At 35.5% G+C, this 23,081-nt stretch overlaps 1 protein-coding gene across 3 annotated transcripts in view; it reads right to left on the bottom strand.

Moving 5' to 3' along the window:
* Positions 1-23,081, bottom strand: part of FCHSD2 (FCH and double SH3 domains 2) — a 284,078-nt gene that overhangs the window by 43,628 nt on the left and 217,369 nt on the right. For 2 of the 3 annotated variants that reach the window (XM_082749741.1, XM_082749742.1), the window contains 2 exons: positions 21,617-21,739; positions 9,719-9,814 (listed from right to left, as the gene is read on the bottom strand). In XM_082749741.1, coding sequence (XP_082605867.1) covers positions 9,719-9,814; positions 21,617-21,739 — 219 coding nt within the window. Of the gene's footprint in view, positions 1-8,384; positions 8,457-9,718; positions 9,815-21,616; positions 21,740-23,081 lie in introns of all 3 variants that reach the window. The other variant, XM_082749740.1, reaches the window with a different exon arrangement.

Raw genomic sequence — 23,081 nt, 5'->3', positions numbered from 1 at the left:
TACCATGACACTAAAATGGTTACATAGGTAAAATGGAAACAACTCAAATGTTTTAATGGGATTTAAAAAAAGAATCAATGGATAAAAGTGAAGAAAACAAAACAATACAATAACAGTAACACAACCTCTTTGTCCACAAAAATACTGGGTTTATTTCTTTTTTAAAAGATTTTATTTATTTATTCGACAGAGAGAGAGATCACAAGTAGGCAGAGAGGCAAGCAGATAGAGAGGGGGAAGCAGTCTCCTTGCTGAGCAGAGAGTCCAATGTGGGGCTCAATCCCTGAGATCATGACCTGAGCTGAAGGCAGAGGCTTTAACCCACTCAGCCACCCAGGCACCCAAGATACTAGGTTTAAATTATTAAATTAGTTTCAGGTCCATCACCAATTCACCAAAAACCCTCAAACTAGGTTTTGCCCTTCCTCTAGACTTTAATATCATACGAGAGGGGTGCTTCATTAAATGATCAGTAAGTGTTTCTTCTAGCCCTAAAATACTACTATTCTGTTTCACAAAGAACAAACTGCAAAATTTAAATTAGCAGTATTAATAGTTAGCCCCTACTATACAAAGTATCATGAAAAGTGCTTCACATAGCTTCTATAACAACCTCATGAGGTGATTCATACAGCCATCTTATAGAAAAGGAAACTGAGGCTCAGATGTTAAAATGTCTAGTGTCTATCAGATATTACATGTAATTACATGTAATATTACATGTATTACATGTAATATTTATACAGGTCTGATTTCAGAATTAGAGCTCTTAACCACTAAACTATTTTAATTTTTTCTAAACTCTTAAGAACCCATGGAAAAAGACATCAAATAATTGGGAAAACAATCTCTTAAATACGAATTAATCCAAGAGGATTTTAATACAAAAAAGAAGCAAAATTTTACAGTGGGAAGATCTTGGAAAACTGACTTTTGCAAGGCCACACAGCTCAAAATTGGAAGAGTAAGTAGAATTTGGCTGTATTAAAAAATATTTCTGCTGGGGGGATTATAAGCAAGGTTCAAAAACTTTCACTCTATGCAGACATTTCAACTAAAGCTAGATTATACAATGATAAATGCACTGAAACAGAGCAAAAGAATCAAAATCAAAATCTAACCAATTTCACAACTGATTCATTCTTTGGGCTATTAGAAATCTGGGACCCATCTTTATTATTGTATTTTGCTTTGTAAGAGGATCTAGGCATTTACATTTTAATCCATTCTCAGAAGTCAAGGTTTATAATGTTAAAAGGTGGATGCAAATTGCAAATGCAATCTACATTAACCAGAGGAATCTAATGTATAAATGGAATGCAAGAAATGTATATTCTGAAGAGCCCAGGCATAGGTTTTTAAGTCAGACTTAGTTTTCATTCTATGTCCTTTATTATCTTTATGATCTTGGACATGTTTTTAATCTGAGTCTTAAGTCACATTTGAAAATTGGTGAAAATGCCAATCTCATAGGGATTGTTAAGAAAAAAGTAGCTCATATTATAAACATTCTCTTACACTAACTATATAATTAAGTATCCAATAAGTGGTAATTGTTAATGCTGAACACCCAGTTGAAAATAACTTGAAACAAAATATTGTTAATATTAGTAAAAAATTCCACATAATTCCTAGGTTTTTGCTAGCCCAAAGAATGAATTAGAAACAAGACTGAAATATTGAAAGATCAAGGCAGATCTCAAACAGAATGAACTTATACGGAACAGAATCGAGGAGAAAGAAGACAACTGATGGAGAAATTATATTTTTATCACGGAGCAACATTTAAGGAATAGGTAAGTGTGTTAAATGTGTACTGGCTACAGACAGGTCACAGCCCTAGTTGCTCACACATAATCTCTACCTTTACACTGAGTATTTCCTGTGCTTTCTCTTTGGGTTTACTATTCCTCAGATGGGAGTGTCCAACGATTAGGACAGACAACAAATGCCACTGATTGGGAGATGATTCTGTGATTCAAATTCAAATTAATTTTTTTTGGGTGAATTCTAAAATCAAGCCATGGAAAGAAATGTGGAAGCTACCTATAACTCAGGGTCTAGACAAATGAAAATTTCATACAAGGCAAACACAACCCAGATGTTAAACAACACACAGAGGAATGTTCTAATGCCACCTCTACCATCCAAGATTGCTGTAAATCAAGATCTAGTGTAGACCAGATGGTGATGTTAGCAGTGGCTGATTCTAGCAAAGGAACTGCTAGTGACTGCTTCTTTTTGAAATGTTAGCTAATTTGATCCCTAGTTCAAACTCTTAACATTTTTCCTTTACTTCTTAAAAATGCATTTGAAACATAAGAGAATAATAACATATATAAGCTATTAAGCACAACATTTTAAAGCACATTGCTATCTGCCTAAAGCAAAATATGAGAATTTAAAAATTATGTATCAAAAAGCACTACAGCCTAGCTCTGAAAAAGTTCACTTATTGAACTTGATTATTTTAAAAAGAGACATATGTAATAATACCACAAGTCTCAGAAAAATGGTGGCACAAAAATAATTCAAGTAAATTAACTGAAGAGAAATGATATAAGCACTTTTATAGCAGCTTTTTTAAAAAATTTATTTGACATAGAGAGAGAGAGATTACAACCAGGCAGAGCATCAGGCAGAGACAGAGGGGAAGTAGGCTCCCCGCTGCACAGAGAGCCTGATGTGGGGCTGGATCCCAGCATCCTGAGATCATGACCTGAGCTGAAGGCAGAGGCTTAACGCACTGAGCCGCACAGGTGCTCCTCCTATCATCTTTTAAGTACAGGACTGGTAATTTTTCATTTGTCAGCTTGGGTATATGACAAGTTAGGCCAACTAAATGTGATTCTTGAGATCTTTGGAAATATCAGATTTTAGAAATCATACACATTTTACTAAAAAAAAAAATTATAAAAGCAGATGGGTCTTTTTCCGTTCCCTCTGAGTAAAATAACTTCCTTATTGTTTTTTGTATTGTCCTTCAAATCTCAGGTCACACGTATAGGGGGAGGGGCAGAGGGAGAGAATCTTCAAGTAGACTCCTCCAATTCAAGTAGAGCACAAAGCCCAACACTGCTGACTCCTACAACCCAAGAGCTCATCATGACTTGAGCTAAAGCCAAGCCAGACGACTGACTGAGCCACCCAAGCGCCTCAGCGGTTACCTTTAAACAGTGGCAGTTCAGGTGAAAACTTTCTACAACATTCTTTTTTTATAATTAGAAAACTATACAGCTATGTTAATTTTTCTAAAAGGGTATTATTTATTGCATATTTAAGCTTTGTGCTAACTGCTTTACAAACATTATTTAGCTCTCAAAATAATCCTAACAATGATTCTCAATTTATAGGTATGGAATTCTAGGCTTAGAAAGGGTATGTGTCTTTTTTTAAAGCCAGTATATGGTGAATGTAGAGCTTGTATTGAGTTCTCTTTGATTTCAGATTCCTTGCTACCTTAAAACTGTATTGTCTCACTAATTGTTCTATATAGTTAATACCAATATTGATAAAATAAAGGCAGTAATATTGAAGAAGATATTGTTAAAATACAAATTTCCTTTGAATGAAGCTTTGGCTAGGCCATTTACTTAGAGGTAAGACAGCTTTTGCTTCCACTTTGTTTTTAGAAAAACAAAAGCCATGTTTCATATGAGTTTAAAAAGGCCTTCAGAGCCTTAGCAATGTTAAATTTTTTGAAAGTTCCCAATTTTTTACAGAATATAAATACTAGTCTTTTCAAATTTATAAAGTTATTAAATAAATTTAAAGAACTACATGACAGAAATTAACATTCTACTATTATAGATATATCAGTTTTTAAGTTATCTTAACTATTTGTCCTTAAGATATGATTTCAGTTCACTTTAGGATTAACATAAGGGCATAGAAGGTTAAGACAGGCATCTGAGCATATGCTCAGAGTGCAAATTGAGTAGCGATAGAAAAGATGATTTCATACAAGAAACACTGTCATAATTTTCCAAGTCTGTTACCAAAATATAACCATTTGAAAGAGAGAAAAAGAGATGGTCATACATAACGAATGAAAACTAGCATTTACATAGCAAAATACTAGCATTTCAACCTAATTTCAAAAGATAATGTTGGGGTTGTCAAGCCAATGTCATATGCCAAGAACAATTCAGTTATTAACCCTCATTCAAGGGATTTGTACTAGTATTTTTCAGCTTATTGGTATATATTTATTGTGTTAAATACTTATGTTTAGACAGGTTCATGGTCCTATAATTTTGAAATTCACAATGCTCTGAAAATCACAGGTGTTTTAGGTAAGTTTGGAGCCACAGCTCAGGTGTGGCAAAATTTGACTTGAACCAAAGAGACGTTATTTATAGTTTTTATTTATTTCACTTGGTATAACTACTCAAATGTTTTACTGCAAAAATACTATGCTTGATCATGAGGTCCTTCCCCTTGTTTAGGGTGTTATACAATATATGGTATATGGATCACCCTTCTAAAACCTAAAAAAGTCTGTTATTTTGTTTTTTAAAATGTTTTATTTTTAAGTAATCTCTACACCAAACATGGGGCTTAAAATCACAACCCCAAGATCAAGAGTCCCATGCTCTACCAACCGAGCCAGTCAGGTGCCCCTAAAAATCCAGGATATCTATGTTATTTTATTTATTCATTTTCAAGATTTTATTTTTAAAAAATATGGAACACTTCAAGAATCTGCATGTCATCCTTGCACAGGGGTCATACTAAACTTCTCTGTATTGTTCCAATTTTAGTATATATGGTGCTGAAGCAAGTACTGAAAAATTTTAAGTTTTGAAACACATCTGACCTGAAGGGTTTTGTTGGGAGACTGTGAACCTCTAAGTCACATATTTTAAATATATCATACAACTTGGAAAGGAGTGGAGCAGTGCTCTTCATGAATCATAACTTATTCTGACTATACTCAGAGAGTAGCAGGAGCTCACAACTGGGTTGAGTGTGCATAGTCCCTCTGGGAAACAAATGGGAGCTATTAGATACCAAAGGTAAATTTAAGAGAAAAACCTGTCCTTCAGTCATGCCATGAAAACAAGACAAAACAACAACAAAAACAACAACAACAAAACCGCTGTTTCTGACACTCTCTAGGTATATCTAGAGCCCGACTGGTTGGAACAGCCACAAGAGGAGTACGCCTTTACTCTGGCAGCTCTCACAGAGATTCTGCTTTAAGAGCTATAATCACAAGCTAAATAAAAAAGTGAACTCCCAGGCTCTTTTGTGTCAGTACCTTACCAAGCCATCTGTGGGAAGCTCTAGATACCTATTGATGATTAGAGAATGCATCAAATCCAGAGAAAGCACAAAGACTCATTATATAGATGGTAGGTTTTCTATGAAAAGCAAGTAAGTCCTTTTTGAAAGACTGAAGAACTTAGGACAACCCCTCTGAACACTTGACTGCCAGCACTGCTGTTTCTGGAGAGCAACACTTTAGTCTATAATCAGAGCCTTTCATTTTTGGATACTGTGGTCGGTATATGTATAGAAGGATGGTACCTACTTACTCACAAGGAGGATTTTCCACAAATTCTCTATCACGGTGCTTTCACGTTCATATGCCAATGCTATAGGCAATACAAGACTTCCATCAGCAGATAAAGACACTCACTAACAATGAGAATTTTGAAGTAGTTTCCCTGTATAGTATACAGGTCCCATATAGTCTTTACAGACAAGGTTAACTTTTGGTAAATATTTTTTTCTTAGTTTTATTGAGAAATAATTGACATACATCACTATATAAGTTTAAGGCATATAGCATGTTAGTTTGATTTACATGTATTGTACGTATTTTTAATAAATGCATAAAATGCCCTGCTTAGCAAAAATTTAATGTGCAAAAGTCCTAAATTACAGCAAGTGGCCATTTTACTTAATATTTAGTCTTTTTTATTTTTATTTTTTAATTTTATTTATTTGACAGAGAGATCACAAGTAGTCAGAGAGGCAGGCAGAGAGAGAGAGAGAGAGAGAGAGAAGCAGGCTCCCTGCTGAGCAGAGAGCCCGATGCGGGGCTCAATCCCAGGACCATGGGATCATGACCTGAGCCGAAGGCAGAGGCTTTAACCCACTGAGCCACCCAGGCGCCCCTAGTCTTTAGATCATAGAAATAAATATCACAACTAGTGGCTAAAATAACAGGAAAAGATCATACATCAGAAATTTGTCAGCTATTTTTTTTAAAGACTTTATTTATTTGAGACAGAGAGAGAGGGTGCATGCACACAAGTGGGAGGAGCTGCAGAGGGAGAGGGAAGCAGGCTCCCCACTGAGCAGGAAGACTCATGCGGGGCTTGATACCAGAACCCTGAGATCATGACCTAAGCCAAAGTCAGCCACTTAACTGGGACCCCTGTCAGCTATTTTTTATATTTGTGATACTATGATAAAAATGTCAGCTTAGGGTATCTGTGAAGATCTTGTTATTTGCAGTTCAGGAAAGGTAAAAAGGAAAAAGTCTTCACATCCCCACCAGGAAATATGGGGGGAAAGTTTCCATAAGTTTTTCCTGCCTTAAATGCAAACATGTGTGTTTCCTGTATTCTTCTCCATCCAGGTTAAATAGGATAGGAGATCCTTTTCATTGGACACGAGGAAATGTCCTTAAGGGCACACATCACTAGTTCTGGTAATGGAAGGGACAAACACTGAGGGGTATGTAGGGCAGAGGTGCCGAAAATTGTAAGAGGGGTGGGAACGGACACTAATTGTTAGCTACTGGCTGCTGTTTATTTCACACAGATTGCTTTTTAGGCTTACAAACTGTTAAGAAATATGTTGATGAGATCCACACTGTTGAATGAAAAATAAAAGAAGTCCCAAGGAACTTTCAGTCAACTCAATAAGAGAGTTAAGTGGGGGGTACCATGAATATAAAAGTGTTACAGACTTCATAATCTTTATAATGTCTCCTATATTTGATATTTTTCTGTTTCCTATAGCAATTAGGGGCAATACCTAAAAAAATCAAGTATGCTTGTTTTGTGGAAAGATAGGGGAAAAAAAGACAGTCAACATTTATTCTGTATCTACTATGTGCCAGGGCCTGAGTCAAATGCTTAAGTAGCTCATTTAATTTTCAAATAGATTAAAGTCTTCAACATTTACATAGAAGAAGAATGAATTAGAGAGGTTAAATATATATAAACATATAAATAAAATAAACACCGCCAGCAAATGGCACAGACAGGATCTGACTCCAAAGCTCATGATTTCTCATTGTATAACACCTGGATTAATTTCTAAAACAAGTATGACCCATGTGACAGCTGAATGACTCTCCAAAAGTGGGATCCTAGTATATATATGTACTTGTCATATAGAAAATCCTAGTATATATATATGTATCCTAGTATATATATGTACTTGTATATATATGTATTTGTCATATAGAAAATCCTCTTTTTGGGGGGTTAGGGAAATTTTAGGGTACATCTCATATTCTTAAGAGTAATCCTGCATTTAAAACTCCTTTCAGCATAAACAATGAATTCTGTTACACTGAAAAGAAAAAAAAAGCATTTCACAAAATAAGATACAAAATGGCCAATAAATATATATGTATACTCAAAACTAATAATCATAAAAATGGTATTTGAGGATATAAAGAAAGGACACTGTAGAAATCAATAACTATATGGAAATAAAGGCAAGAAAATCAGTGTTAACCATGAGACAGCTACTAAGTTACTCATTAGATGAAACTTGCCACTGATCATTGTCACTTGTAATGATATTATAGTTAACACTAAGATCCCCAATCTAATTATATGGCTATACAAAATAGAAATAATTGCATCTTTATAAAGCCATTTTGGCCAGTTTCTTCTGGTATATTGCTCTAAAGCATGAATCAAAATAGTCATATATTGAAATAAAATGATAACAAATTTTGATTTATCAGCAAGTAAAGATAAGTCAAAAAACAAAAAGGGTACAATCATTTCAAGCCTTAGTTAACTTTGACAGTAGTATTGTGACTGTATGCTCTTATCTGGTTTTCAACTTCTGCAGGAAAAATATTACAATTTGAAATGGGTTATATTAAAAAAGGCTTCAGCTTCCCCTTGATAAAGGCAAGATTAGCTCTACAATTCTTTCCAACATGCCTCTCCAGGAAAACAAAGGTGCTTCAGACTAGATGAAAAATGAGAAGTTCAATCCTTTCACTATAAATAGGGAAGGGAATGCTTAATTTATACAGGAAAATGGAAAACCCCAGTTTACACAGTCAGTGGCCCATTACACACCCCAACACATTTTTAATCCCAATACCAGGTTCCACCCTTCATTAACATGCAAACCCACACATCCCATCTCCCCCACCCTTAACCCACACCCCCATATACCTCAGCTATGGTCATTCTCAGAGCACTGACAGGGGAGAGCTCAATATCCACCAGTTGGGCAGCTTTTAAACTCTGCCCAGTAAAGATTGCACAAGGACAGAAAACAGCATAGTTAGAACTTTAAGGCAAACAGGGACATGCAGCTAAGAACATTTAGCACAGTGTCTAGAAACAGAATAGGATTTAGGATTGTTGCTGGGCCTTGAACAAGTGAAATGAGAGTCTACTGTTATTCTGATTTTTCTGAGGAAAATGGGCAAAGATAAAATAATCTTGAATTAGTTGCAATTTTAAGTCAAGCTTGGTGAACCTGTCCACACTCTGTATCTTCTAATGCTCTGCTTCATTCCTCTTAGATGAAGAAGTCAAGTTATAGGATGTCACTGAATCATTAAGAAAAAGTTGATTGACTGAAAAAGGCACTAACATAAAGGGCAAGGATTATAATCTAAATGCTGGTTTCCTATATTTCTCTATATAGCCATGAACAGGGCTCCTTAAAATGTAAGAAAAGTAATAAAGATAACTCTAGTAAAGGTCTATTAAACTGATACCATGAAACTGTGATATCATAAATTCCCTTAGTTCTGATTCCATGTTTACTAAAAGACCTTACGAATATAATTTGACTTCCCTCTTGGCTTGCCCACATTGAAAGAATGTGCTAGGTATGCCAACCTGTGCTTTCTTAACTTGCAGAAGTTGATTTTTTTTTTTAATGTTATCAAATTAGCATTTTGGTTCTGTTGTTTTTAATTCAAATAATGGCAAACATTTTTCATAAACTGAAGGATAAAATGCATGATTAATATCTGCTTTTTAAAATATTGCCAATTTGAACATTTATGTTAATGTTCTGACATTCTAGGAAATCTGAAAGGAATGAAAAAGGGTCTGTAATTTTTTATAAAGCCAACCAAAATATGTGCAGGCACACATTCACTGTTCTGTTTATTGATTCTATTCTGGTTAAAATTTAACCACTGGTTTCTTTGGAAGGGTGTCCATGTGAAGAATTTCATGGATAGAAAGTATAATTTATATTTGAATTGAAAAAAAATTTTAATGAATATTTTTTCTTCTTCTCTCTGCTCAGTTTGCAAGTTTTTAGTTACATGTCTTAGAACTTAACCTCGTTTAAGTTGCTAACATAAAGATACTGAGTTTTAGTCACATTTTAGAAAGGAGAAATGGCTGTTTCTCTGCATACTTACAATTTTGTTATGAAATTAAGGAGACACACTCAGCTTTTTCTGTCTAGTTCAAGGATAATAGTTATCTGAGCACAAACATAGCTTAAAAACAAATGGAATGAAAATCTGGAATTCTCTTACAGTATCGCTGTCACAGGGCTGGAACTGGAAAGGCTGGGGTTTGTGAAATACAGCATTCTCTTGTAAAAACAGCTGAAGATTATAGTCCCGTACCACCTAAAGAGAAAATAAAGTATTTTTAAGTCTTTAATAAGGTTATGATGTCGAGTAATTATATTTTAAAGTTTAAGATTTATTCTGCTGCTTTCTAAAAATGAGAAATCATCCAACACTATGTGATCAAAAGAAAATGGTAAGTACACATATTTTTTTCATTTTAGATAACAGTTGTTACTTATGTGTCCTATTTTCTCAATAGTCTAAATATGGAAAGTACTAGTTTAGAAACTAGCCCAGAATGTAGGACTAGATAATAGGCAATATTTTAAGACAGCAAAAAGATAGCAATTATGCAAAAAGTTGCTCTTTTTAATGAGAGCAGTGGGATGAAAGCAGGGAAGCACATTAGTCCCTTAGGTCTCTCCCAGCTATGAAGTTTTGTAGACCTCTTAAAGTCTGCTATATGGAGACTGTTACCTACTAGGAAACTTCCAGATAACCCCATCCATAGCATAAAATAGTATTAAAACAATTTTTTAAAAGTAGGCACCAGGCTCAAAGTGGGGGTTGAACTCACGACCCCGAGATCAAAAGCCACATGCTCTACTGACTGTGCCAGCAGACACTCCACAAAATAGTATTTTTATAGTACTTCTTGACATCATTTCTAGGAAATCACATTTTTTTTTTCAGTTTAAACTAATCCCTATTCCCAACTGTGGCTGGAACCTACAACCCCAGGATTAAGCAGTTGTGCACTCCACAGAGCCAGCCAGTTACCCCAAGAAGGTTACATTCTAACTACCATCTTAAAGCATACCAAGGAATTCAAATAGAAGGGGAACTCCAATACACAGAAGGTAGCAAAACAAATAGTACAGAAAGACAGCCATCTGAAGAGACTTCACTGTACTATATACTGGGAAAGAGTGGAAATCAGCAACATTTGATTGTGCAGAAACCCATTTTCCATTTTGCTACAGGGCTTACCCTTCACTTATTTTCCATTAGCACCTCTGCAGAGGATGGGCAAAAGAAGAAAAGTTTAAAGTAGCTCTGTACCTATACCTTAGTAGTTCTGGGAAAAAGAGTTTACTGAAGAGATAGAGAAAGGAGGGGTTATATTTTGTATTTTATTTATCAGCACAAACCCAGTTCCCTACTGCCCATTCAATAACCATTTACTGAGAGGGCTTACCAAGCCCAGTGTTAAATGCAGAGGTGAGGGTAATATACGGATGAATAAAGATGAAACAAGGTTAGCATCTTCAAGGAATTTATAATCTGGAAAGTGGGAGAACCAGACAGTACACAATTAAATACACTGTGGAAGTATGTAGAGGGTAACAAAAGAGGGTGAGGAGAGCTTGGCAGAATTCTGTCAGGCAAGGCTGGCTGAATAAACATATTCTCAAAGGGAAGTGCTTTTTACTTTCCCTGGATTCCAGTTTTAAGCTGTGAAAACTCTTGATACACCCCTGAGAGCCTCATTAATCACCATGCAGAAAAAGCTAAGAGGATCACCCCTCTAGTTATAACCTTTTTAGATTTTTAACTTCATTATAACATATATAAAAGTAGAGACAACAAACCCACCTGCCTCTTCCACCCCCAACTATACTGAAGCAAGTCTCAGACATATCTTTTCATCCATAAATAATTCAGTATGATATCTAAAAGGACTGTTTTAAAAACCCTACCCATATTAAAATTCACAACAAATGCTTATAAAACAACCAGTAAGTGTTCAAGTTTCCCTGATTATTTGATATTTTTAAGTTTTTCGGATCAGAATCAAAATAAAGCACCCACAGTGCAGGTGGATGATGTTGCTTAGGTTTCTTTTCATATAGAGGCTCCTTCCTTCTTCCACCTCTTTTTTTCTCTCTTTCAGTTTGCTGAAGAAAACCGTGTTTTTGTCCTGTAGCATTTCCCACAGTCTGAATTTTGTTGACTGCATCCTTGTAGTTTTCTGTTTTCTGTATGTCCTATAAGTTGATGCTTGATTGCATTCAGTGTTTTTTGTTTTTCTTGCAAGGTGATGTTTACTTTCATGATGAGGAGGCTTGCCTCTGATTTACCCCTTTTTAAGTGATATTAACCACTAGAGTGGGCTGAATAGTGGCCCCTAAAAATGTATGTCCATGTTCTAAGCCCTGGAACCTGTGAATGTTACCTCATTTGCAAAGGACCTTTGCAGATGTAACCAGATTAAAGATTCTGAAATCATCCCAGATTCCCTTGATGGGCCCTAAATCCAATGATAAGAATCTGTATAAAAGACACACAGAAGATAACACAGAAGAAAAGCCAGTGTGACCGTGGTAGCAGAGATCAGAGTAATGTGGCCACAAGTGAAAGAATGCCTATAGCCACCAGAAGCTGGGAGAGCCAAGGACTGATTCTCCCCTAAAACGGTTTGAGGGCATGTAGCTGTGCCCATCCTTTGATTTTGACTTCAGGGCTTCCGAACTCAGAGGGAATAAATTTCTGTTGTTTTAAGCCAACTAGTCTATGGTAATTTGTATAATAGCCCTATGAAACCAATATAACAGGTCTCAATATAACAGGTCTATGATGATAAATGCCTAAATCTGCTGGAGGATGCAAGAACTAGAGTTTTTTCTCCTTTTTCTTATTATTCTAAACAAGGAATTCAATCATTTCCTTTTTGTTTATTAGCTGGAATAATTTATGACAGGAACTTTGCAAGTTGACTATTTAATTGCCTAGAGGTATAGTTGTATAAGGAAGGCAAAATAAACAGTTAATTCTTTCCTTTTATTATCTAGTTTCCCAACTGAGTTGTTTCCCTAGAAACCTCCAAAGAATACTTAATTATAACTTTAATAAATTATTATTATGAAGACATGGCTTCAAAAATATTCAATGTGTTTTAGTTCACTGCAGTTACCAACAGTGATGCTAAAATTACCTCATCTTTGGCCCGTAAGATCGCATCCTGAGTCCTTTAGACATGACCTAGTAGTTTCTAATAATTTTGCTGGTTTCTTTGGTTTCTATTATGACAAATCATTTAAGGTTGATCTATTTCATGCCCCAGACTTGCAGAATCGCACCTATTTTCCCTAAAAGCCTTGTCTCTTTCCCCCATCCCTAAATGAGAAGAGAAAGTATTTAGAAAACAAAATCTGGACACTAGAGGCACTAGGTTAGTCACTGGCCTTTTTCTCAGACTTTATTTTGAAAGGAAGTCACAAGGAGGTCCTATGTACCTCCCAATGCTGGCATCTTGCATAACTATAGCAAATATGAGAATCAGGAAATCAACTTTGGTACAAAGGATAGAGCTTATTTAGATTTCACCATTTGTATTAACTGATTTGGGTGTATGTGTATAGAGGTCTATGCAATTTTATCACATGTGTAGCTTCCTGTAACCAACACCAGAATCAGATGGTTAACTGAACCACCCCCCAGACTCCCTTATGCTGCTCCATTGTAGCTATATCCACTCTTCTCATCCCTGATTTCTGGCAACCACGAACCTGTTGTCCAGCTCTTTAACATGTTATTTCACAAATATTATATGATGGACTCAGGCAGCACAGCTTTAAAAAAAATTATTTATTTATTAGAGAGAGAGAGAGAGAGAGAGTGTGCAAGCAGGGAGAGAGCCAGAGGGAGAGAGGGGATCTCAAGCAGACTCCTTGCTGAGCACAGAGCTCAGCAAGGGCTTGATCTCATGACCCTGAGATCATGATCTGAACCAAAATCACGAGTCAGAGGCTTAACTGACTGAACCATCCAGGCACCTGGGCACCTGTCTTTTTAAGATTGCCTTTTTATGGGGCACTTGGGTGGCTCAGTGGGTTAAAGCCTGTACCTTTGGCTCAGGTCATGATCCCGGGGTCCTGGGATCGAACCCTGCATCAGGCTCTCTGCTCAGCAGGGAGCCTGCTTCCTCCTTTCTCTCTGCCTATCTCTGTCTGTGAAATAAATAAATAAAATCTTTTTAAAAAATTGCCTTTTTAAACTCAGCATGATTTCCTTGAAGTTCACTGCAGCTGTTGCATGTATGAACAGTTTGTTCCTTTTTATTGCTGAATAGTATCCCACAGCATGGACATACCAAGTTCGTTTGATCCTTCATTCACCGAAGGTCATTTAAACAATTTCTAGTTTTTTGGCTATTATGAATAAAACTACTATGAACATTTGTGTGCAAGTGTCTGTGTGAAAACAAATTTTCATTTTCCCTGGGATATACATCCAATCTCTCTTTAAAGGTGTTACTGAGGTATAACCAACATACTACAAACTGCATATTTAAAGTAAAACTTGTAAGTTTTAACACAGCTGTATACCTGTGAAAACATCATCACACCAAGATAATAAATATATTTCTCACTATCAAAGGTTTCTTTACCTTCCTTATAATTCTTCCTTCCATTCCCTTCCTGCCCCCCTCTGTCATTCCTCATGACAACTGAGATAAAGCTTTAATACTTGTTATAGATGTATCTTTCAGCACCTAGCACAGTGACTTTGCCTAAGGTAGCATTCAATAAACAGATGTTTAAGAACACTGGTCTATCCAGTGTTCCAGTGCTGAGATTAAGTAAAAATAATATCCATATTGGGTGCCTGGGTGGCTCAGCCAGTTAAGCATCTGCCTTTGGCTCAGGTCATGATCCCAAGGTCCTGGGATTGAACCCTGAGGTGGGCTCCCTGCTTGGCTGGGAGTCTGCTTGCTCCTCTCCCTCTGCCCTGCTCAGGCTTTCTGTCTCTCTCTTTCTCTCTCTCAAGTAAATAAACTCTTAAAAAAAAAAAAAAAAAGGAATACCCACATTGCCAATGCCTTCCTTGTGTCATGCCTCTTTAGATATTTTTTTCCCTAATTACCCTTTCATTATTTTTAATACCACAAATATACTGTATATATGTATGTACTATGGCCCACTATAATATTTTACCCCTCCCTAAACATCTGGAAGCAATTTTTACTCCCTTAGGGCAATATCACCTCCTTTGAGAATGCATACTCTAGCGTAAACCACCTTACTGAGTTTTACCATTCACTCTCTTTTTCCTTTTAAATATTATTACTACATATGAAATATCTCAAAATATTATTTTCTTGGGTATTTTTAATCTCTAAATGGCATCTTAGTGTTTGTATTCTTTTGTAACTTGCTTTTTTGTCAGCATCATATTTGGGAGTCTCATGCATTTTAATGCATGTACCTAGAGAGAGCTTTCAATTTTACTGTTGGGTGGTAATCCATTATTCAGCTTACTGTGGACAGCTGGATTCTAGCTTTTCCCAATCTTATAGAAGTTGTTATGAACATTTTTCCAAAAGTGGCCTGATACACATGTACAAGAGTTTCTCTAGGATAATTTCTTAGGAGTGGCACTGCTGGGCCATAAGCTGCATGCATCTTTAGATGAACGAGATAATGCCAGATGTTTACAACTGGATACAACACTCCGTACTCCCCAGGGCAGTCTATGATTTTGTTAGTCCATATTCTCAGCAATACTCATTCCTGTCTATATTTTTGTCAATCTTATAGGTATAAAATAGAATCCCATGGTGGTTTTAATTTCTATTTCTTTAATTAATAATGAAGATTAGCATCTCTATTAGTTTCCTAGAGCTGCCAGAACAAAGTATCACAGACTGGTTGGCTTAAACAGCAGATTTATTTCCTCCCGGTTCTGGAAACTAGAAATCCAGAACCAAGATTAAGGAGTCAGCAAAACTGGTTTCTTCTGAGGATCTCTTTTTTAGATTTGTAGACGGCCATCTTTTTCTAGTGTCTTCACACAGTCTTCCGTTTGTGTCCTAATCTCCTCATATAAGGACACCAGTCATCTTGGATTGGAGCCCACTCATACGACTTCATTTTAACTTAATAACCTCTTTAAAGGTCCTATCTCCAAACAATCTGAAGTAATAGGGATTAGGACTTCAACACATGAATTTTAGGGGGATTACAATTCAGTCCGTAACAGCATTTTTTATATGGAACAGCTATTAATATATTTTATTCTGTGGAATGTATGTAGTATGATATATCTGCAGCTCACTCCTTTTTATAGACAAATAATATTCCATTGTATGGATATACAAAATTTTATATATCTAATCATCAGCTGATGGACATTTAAGTTTCAACTTATTGGTTATTATGAATAATGCTGTTTTCAACACCTATATATGATTTTTTGTTTTAATACCGGTTTTCAATTCTCTTGAAAGTGCTGAGTCATATGGTAACTCTAAGTTTCACTTTTGAGAAACTGTTTTCCACAGTGGCTGTACCATTTTATATTCCTGTCAACAATGCTTGAGGATTATAATTTCTCCATATCCTTGCTAATGCTTGTTTGTTATTTTCTCTGTGTGTTTGTTTGTTTTTTTAAATTATTAAAGCTACCCCAGTGGGTAAAAAATGATATATTGCTGTGGTTTTGATTTCCATTTCTCTAATGACTAATTATGTTAAACATCTTTTTATGTGCTTATTGGTCATTTGTGTGTGTGTGTGTATTTTTTTTAAAAGATTATTTGAGGGAGAGTGAGCAAGCAAGCAGGGGGAAGGGCAGAGCAAGAGGGAGAGAATCACAAGCAGACTCCCCACTTCATGTGAAGCCAAAGACAGGGCTCAGTCTCATGATCTGTAAGATCATGCATGACCTGAGCTGAAACCAAGAGCTGGATGCTTAATGCACTGAACTACTCAAGTGCCCCTGTAGATCTTCTTTAGACAAATGTCTATTCAGGTCCTTTGCTCATTTTTAAGTTGGGTCATTTGTCTTTTTGTTGAGTTGTAACAGTTCTTTATATTTTCTAGATTTTAAAACCTTATTAGACAAATGATTGTAAATAATTTTAAATAATAAACAGTAAATAGTAATTATTATAAATAATTTTTCCCTCCCATGGGCTGTCCATTCCATATTCTTGATAATGTTCTTTGATACACAAAAGTTTTTACTTTGAAGAAGTCCATTTATCTCTTTTTTCCTTTGGTTGCTTGTGTTTTAATATTAAAACTAAAAACTTATTCCCAAATCTAAGGTTATAAAGATTATTACCTCTATGCTTTCTTCTATAGTTTTAGGTCATTGATTCATTTTAAGTTAATTTTTTTCCTTTCTTTAAGATTTTAATTATTTGTTTAACATAGAGAGAGAGAGAGTGCAAGCGAGTGCACAAGCAGGGGTAGTGGCAGAGAGAGAGGGAAAAGCAGAGCAGGGAACTTGAGGCGGGGCTCCATCCCAGGACCCTGGGATCATGACCTGAGCCTAAGGCAGATGTTTAACTGATTGAGCCACCCAGGTACCCTTTGAGTTAATTTTTGTATTTGGAATGAGGCAGGGGGTCAGCTTCACTCTTTGCATGTGGTTATCCTGTTGTCTCAGCACCTTTTGTTGAAAAGACTTTCTTCACTAAATGGCCTTGGAAACCTTGTTGAACATCAACTGGCCAACAGATGTTTGGGCTTATTTTGGGTTCTTGATTCTATTTCATTGGTCTCTATGTCTATCCTTTTGCCACACTATTTTGATTAATTTTGCAGTAAGCTTTGAAACTGGGAAGTGGGAGACCTTCAACTTTGTTTTGTTTTCAATGTTGTTTTTGGCTATTGAGGGTCCCTTAGAGTTCCACATGAGTCTCAGGACTGGCTTTTCCATTCCTGCAAAAAAAAAGGCTATTGAAAATTTGATAGGGAACGACTGAATGTGTAGAATGCTTTAGGGAATACTGCAATATTAGTAATATGAAATATTTCAATTTATAAATATTTATTATTTCCATTTATTTAGGTCCTTTTTCATTTCTTTCAGCAATGTTTTATAGTTTCTCAATGTACAAGTCTTTCAATCCCTTATTTAAATTTATTTGTGGTATTTTATTCTTCAGATACTATCACAGTTGGAATTGTTTTCTTAATTTTCTTTTGGTTTATTCATTGATGGGAGTATAGAAACACAACTGATTTTTGTGTTTTGATCTTATTCCTGTAACTTTTGCTGAATTCATTTATCAGCTCTAGTACTTTTTTTGTCGTTTCTATAGTATTTTCTATTTATGTCATCTGCAAATACAGATAATTTTACTTCTTCCCTTTTAATTTGGATGCCTTTTTTTTTTTTTAATATTTTACTCATTTATTTGAGAGAGAGGGAGTGCATGCTCAAGCAAGCACAAGCAGAGGAAAGAAGAGGGGCAGAGGGAGGAGAAACAGACTCCCTGCTGGGCATGGAGCCAGACGCAGGGCTCAATCCCAGACCTCACTATCATGACCTGAGCTAGTTAGATGATCAACCAACAAGCCAACTAGGTGCCCCATTTTTTTTTTCCTTGACTAACTGATATGACTAGGACTTCCAGTACAGTGGGGAAAATGGGCATCTCTGTCTTGTTTCTTATCTCAGGAGGGAAAGCTTTCACATTTTTACCACTGAGCCCGATATTAACCACGGGGTTTTCATAAATCCCTTCTATCTGTTAAGGAAGTTCCCTTCTATTCCTAGTTTGTGTTTTTATCATAAAAGAATGTTTAATTTTGTCAAATGTTTTTCTGTGTCTTTTTTTTCCCACTTTGTTTTTTGAGAGGATCATGTAGTTTTCCCCTTCGTTTTATTACACTTACTTTTTTCTTAGCCTTCAAAGTGTTAAGAATGGCAATAATAGACAATTTAATTTCCAAAGAAATATAGAAAAACACTTCCATTTTCTGAATTGTTTAAAGAGCTATGTTACTAATTAGTAGGAGTTTTCTTATGCAGATAGAAAGCAAGCACACATGAATGAACTATAAAGACCAGCAGAACTATCTTGGAGTTACTATCCTAGAGAAAATATTTATGTCAACATCTGCTTCAGTTACATATACAAAGCATTTCATAAAATATTAAGGAGAAAAGCAAGCTTCATAAATAATTAAAATTAAAAAAAGCTCCTAGGGCCAGGTGTTTCCCTTCAGGGGATGAAAGATATAGAGAACACTGTAACAGCTACAGTGTGTCAATATGGATTACCCCCAAAGTATTTTTGAAAATACATACAGTTACAATTTAGATATGGTGGGGGAAGGGGGAATAAACTCCTTCCCCAAGAAGACAAAGTAATAATGGTAGAGGTTAAAACCTAGAGTTTCAAACTTCTCTCTGGGTTATCAGATCACTGTGTTTCTTTTAGCAGTATAGAATAGCGTAACAAATTCTTTGTAACAGAAAAGCACATGGAATAAAATGGAGCCCTTCTGGTATTTGGAACAAAAGGGCTCATCTCCCCTAGTTACATCATTCTTACTTGCAATCTAAACAGAAGAGTATCTCATTTATTCCTTATCCCCGGGGAACAAACTGTTCATACAAGTGACTGAAGAGGAAAATGAAAGCTTATCTCTTTATATGTGTCCAAAACAGTTTATACATTTTAAATTCATTTTCTGTGTAAATAATACAAGTTAGAGAGATAACATAGTATAGTAGCAGAGCAAAGAAAAATGCAACATGTGAGTGTGCAACCTCAGGCAGCCACATAAGTGTCCTGAGTCAATTTTCTGCACTATATAATAGGCATCAGAGTACCAACCTCAAAGGATGTACTAAAAACTCCTAGGAAATTAAGTGCCGTGTAAAATATTAGTTATTTTTTAAGACTATACACTTACCAGCTTTACAAACTATATCCAATCTAACTCATTCTCAGAAAAAGAGATCTCAGACAGTTTTGTCAGAGGGCAATCTCTCTGATAAAATTAGAATGTAATAAAATAAAAAAAATTCTAATAAAATTAGAAATGAAAAATGTTACCCCACTACATACTCCCACTGAATGAAAACTGGGAAAACTCATTTCTTAAATAATTCATGGGTTAATAAGGGGGAAAAACATGTAGAAACAACAAACAGCCCTAAATAGTTTTAAATTACCTGAAAACAAGAAAGACTAAAACAGGATCTAATACAAAACATGCCTGAAAAAAATAAGCACATAAGCTGCAATAAAGTAGAAGGAAATGATAAATAAAAAGGCAGAAATTAAAGAAATAAACAACATGGAGAAACAGAACAAAAGCTGACTCTTAAAAGAGATTAACAAAATAGACTGGTAAATCTGATCAACATGAGAGAAAGTACAAACTATTAGAAATGAAAAAGGAGACAACTGTAGAGGCGTACAAGTTTATACACAAATATACACCATCAAATTTGATAAATGAAATGGACGATTGTCGAGGAAAGTATAAGTTACTAAAAAGTGCTAAAAAAAGGAAAGGAAACTTTGAATGGACCAATGAATATAAAACATTTGGTCACTAGTCAAAAACCAACCACTCCATAAATGGAACAAAGCCAAGATATTTTTATAGACTCTTTCCTCTAACATTATCTTATGGAAAATGTCAAATATACATAACATTAAAAGAAAAAGAACTGTATGGAAACACCTATATACCCACTACCTAGATTCTTCAATTGACAATTTTCTTTACTCTCTCTCTTTTCTTTAAAGACTTTATTTACTTATTTGAGAGAGAGAGAGAGAGAGAGCCTGCTCGCACACACAAGCAGGGGGAACAGCAGAAGGCGGGGCAGAGGGTGAGGGAGAAGCAGACTCCCTGCTGAACAGGGAGCCCAGTGAGGTACTTGATCCCAGGAGTCTGGGACCAACACCTGAGCTGAAGGCAGACACTTAACTTTGAGTTGCACCAGTACCCCTAAGTAACATTTTTTTTACATTTCTTTTCACATAACTATCCATCTTTTTGCCCATCCTTCTTTCCATGCATCAATCCCTTTATGTCTTGTATTAGGTTCTGGAGAGTAAAAATAAAGGAAAATAGAAGTATGACAGGATTTCAAAGCACCAGACCAGTGATCTTTGTATTTCCATATTAACTTTATATTTTGAATTTTTAAAAAAACAGAATTAGAGCTATGGTACACTGAAAACAAGAATATATACATAATGACGTGCTTAAGAAGAAGAGTCGATGACTCTTCTTAAGAAACCCTGATTCTTTTCTAAACAATATCTTAAGGTATTAGCCAGTTCCTGCTTCCCCTGCCAAAAAAGAGGACCGAACTGGATCTTCAAAAATAGTCATTATAAGATGAATATATTTTTACAAATGCATGCATTCAGTCAGGAGATATTTGCTATGCATTTATTGGAATAAAAATAACATTATTAATCACAAGAACAATTTATCTTCAAAAGGATAGTTTTTCTGTTGCAAAAAATTTTAATCTATCAGATCCTAAGGAATTCAAACAATTTTGTTTGTTTTCTCTGCACACAGTGTGAACATGCTAGCAAACCTGCTAGATCTCAACACTTTTGAATAAAAAGTTTACTATCAGAGTATGACAGCATATAAAAGGTAAGGTTAATTTAAAAAAAAAGATTATTCACTTCTTTAATGATTATAAAATGTTACTTTTCCCTTTGTGCCCTTTTATTATTCACTTCTTTAATGATTATAAAATGTTACTTTTCCTTTTGTGCCCTTTTATTATTCTTTGAATTGAGACATGATCTTGTTGTCCCCGCATGAGTTGAGTGCATCCACAAATTATTTTGAGTGGAAGGTAAAACTCTTTAAATCATTTCTTCTCAAAAGCAACATACATGGCAGCAGACTCATGTCCTGATCTAACTTGTATCATTACCTCCCTTTTTTCCACGTTGTGCCAACTCATCAAGGAGAAGAGAACACCTTCCAACTTTGTTAGAAGGAATACTGTTTCCAAGAAATTTGCCCTTTAAAAGCATTCTTTTAATGTATTGGTACCTTCATTTTATTTATATATGAAACATTTTAGATTCTAAAATGGATAATACCACATATTACATTAAAGGTACCTTACCTTGCTGGAGGTTTCTAATAAAAACTGGAATGTGTTCTGCACAGCTTGGCATGTTTCTAGCTCAGTTCGACTGAAGGCTATTAAATAATCCTTCAGGTGATCATATACATTTCCATCAAGAGCCTGTAAAACAGTAAACAAAAGCCAAAAAATTATGACAAAGCTCTGATATGTAATACCTAGTGTTCACAAGGTAAATTCAGTTTAAAATCCATTAATAATGAGTGGACAAAAGATAAAGATTATTATGAATGTGAACATGTAAACAGTAAACAATCACCTGGAAGAATGTTGAATCGTTCTAATGAATAGGAACTAAAAAAGAGAAAATTCAATATTGGTAAGGCTGTGGTAACAGAACAAAACTTGGAGACAAAGTGGCTAGGTTCTGATCTTCAACCGTCTGTTTATAAACTTTGTCAACAACTGTTGTCACTTTATAATACAGTACGTGTGGGAACTGAATGAAAAAATGGATGTGAAAGGATCCAGGCATAGTGCCTGAAACAGAGTAGACAATGCAAACATTAATCTCCTCCATTTCTTAAGATTTCATTTATTTATTTGACAGAGAGGAAGCAAGAGAGTGCAAGCAGGGGGAGTGGCTGAGTGAGAGAGAGAAGCAGGGAGCCTGACATGGGGTTCCATCCTAGGACTGCAGGATCATGACCTGAGCTGAAGGGAGATACCTAACCTACTGAGCCACGCAGGCGCCCCTAATCTCCTCCATTGTTGGTAGGATTATAAATTAGTATATTCTTACTGTAGAGCAGTCATAGAAAAAAAACCAATAAGGAAATGGTGATGCAACATGGAGGCTTAAGTGGGTAGGAGAAGAATAAATGAAACAAGATGGGATTGGGAGGGAGACAAACCATAAGTGACTCTTAATCTCACAAAACAAACTGAGGGTTGCTGGGGGGAGGGGGTTTGGGAGGAGGGGGTGGGATTATGGACATTGGGGAGGGTATGTGCTTTGGTGAGTGCTGTGAAGTGTGTAAACCTGGTGATTCACAGACCTGTACCCCTGGGGATAAAAATATATGTTTATAAAAAATAAAAAATTAAATTTAAAAAAAAAAAAAAAAAAAAAAAAAAGAAATCGTTTTTAAAAAGTGAATTGCAGGTAGTTTGGGGGAAGAAATACCAATGTCTCTGAGGAGTTTTAAATACTCTTTAAGCATTTAGAGTAGGACTCACTGAAATTAAAAAAAAAAAAAAAAAACAACAAAGAAAACCCACCATCATGTATAATGACTAAAATATACATGGCAACAAAAACTCTGTTAACTATAGTTACAAAAGCATAAATAAATAATTTAATGTTAAAAAAAGTAGAACCAGTAGCATACATATTAGCAACAACTATGGGCAAAATCTATCTATCTATCATCATCATAATCATCACCATCATCACCTAAAAAGGTTCTGGACTCTTGCCGATCAATGGAGGTCTTCTTAAAAA

Source organism: Mustela nivalis (assembly GCF_964662115.1).
Source record: "Mustela nivalis genome assembly, chromosome: 9".
Taxonomy (NCBI): Eukaryota; Metazoa; Chordata; class Mammalia; order Carnivora; family Mustelidae; genus Mustela; species Mustela nivalis.
Note: the sequence above shows the minus strand (reverse complement) of the source record. Positions and strands in the feature narration are given on the sequence as shown.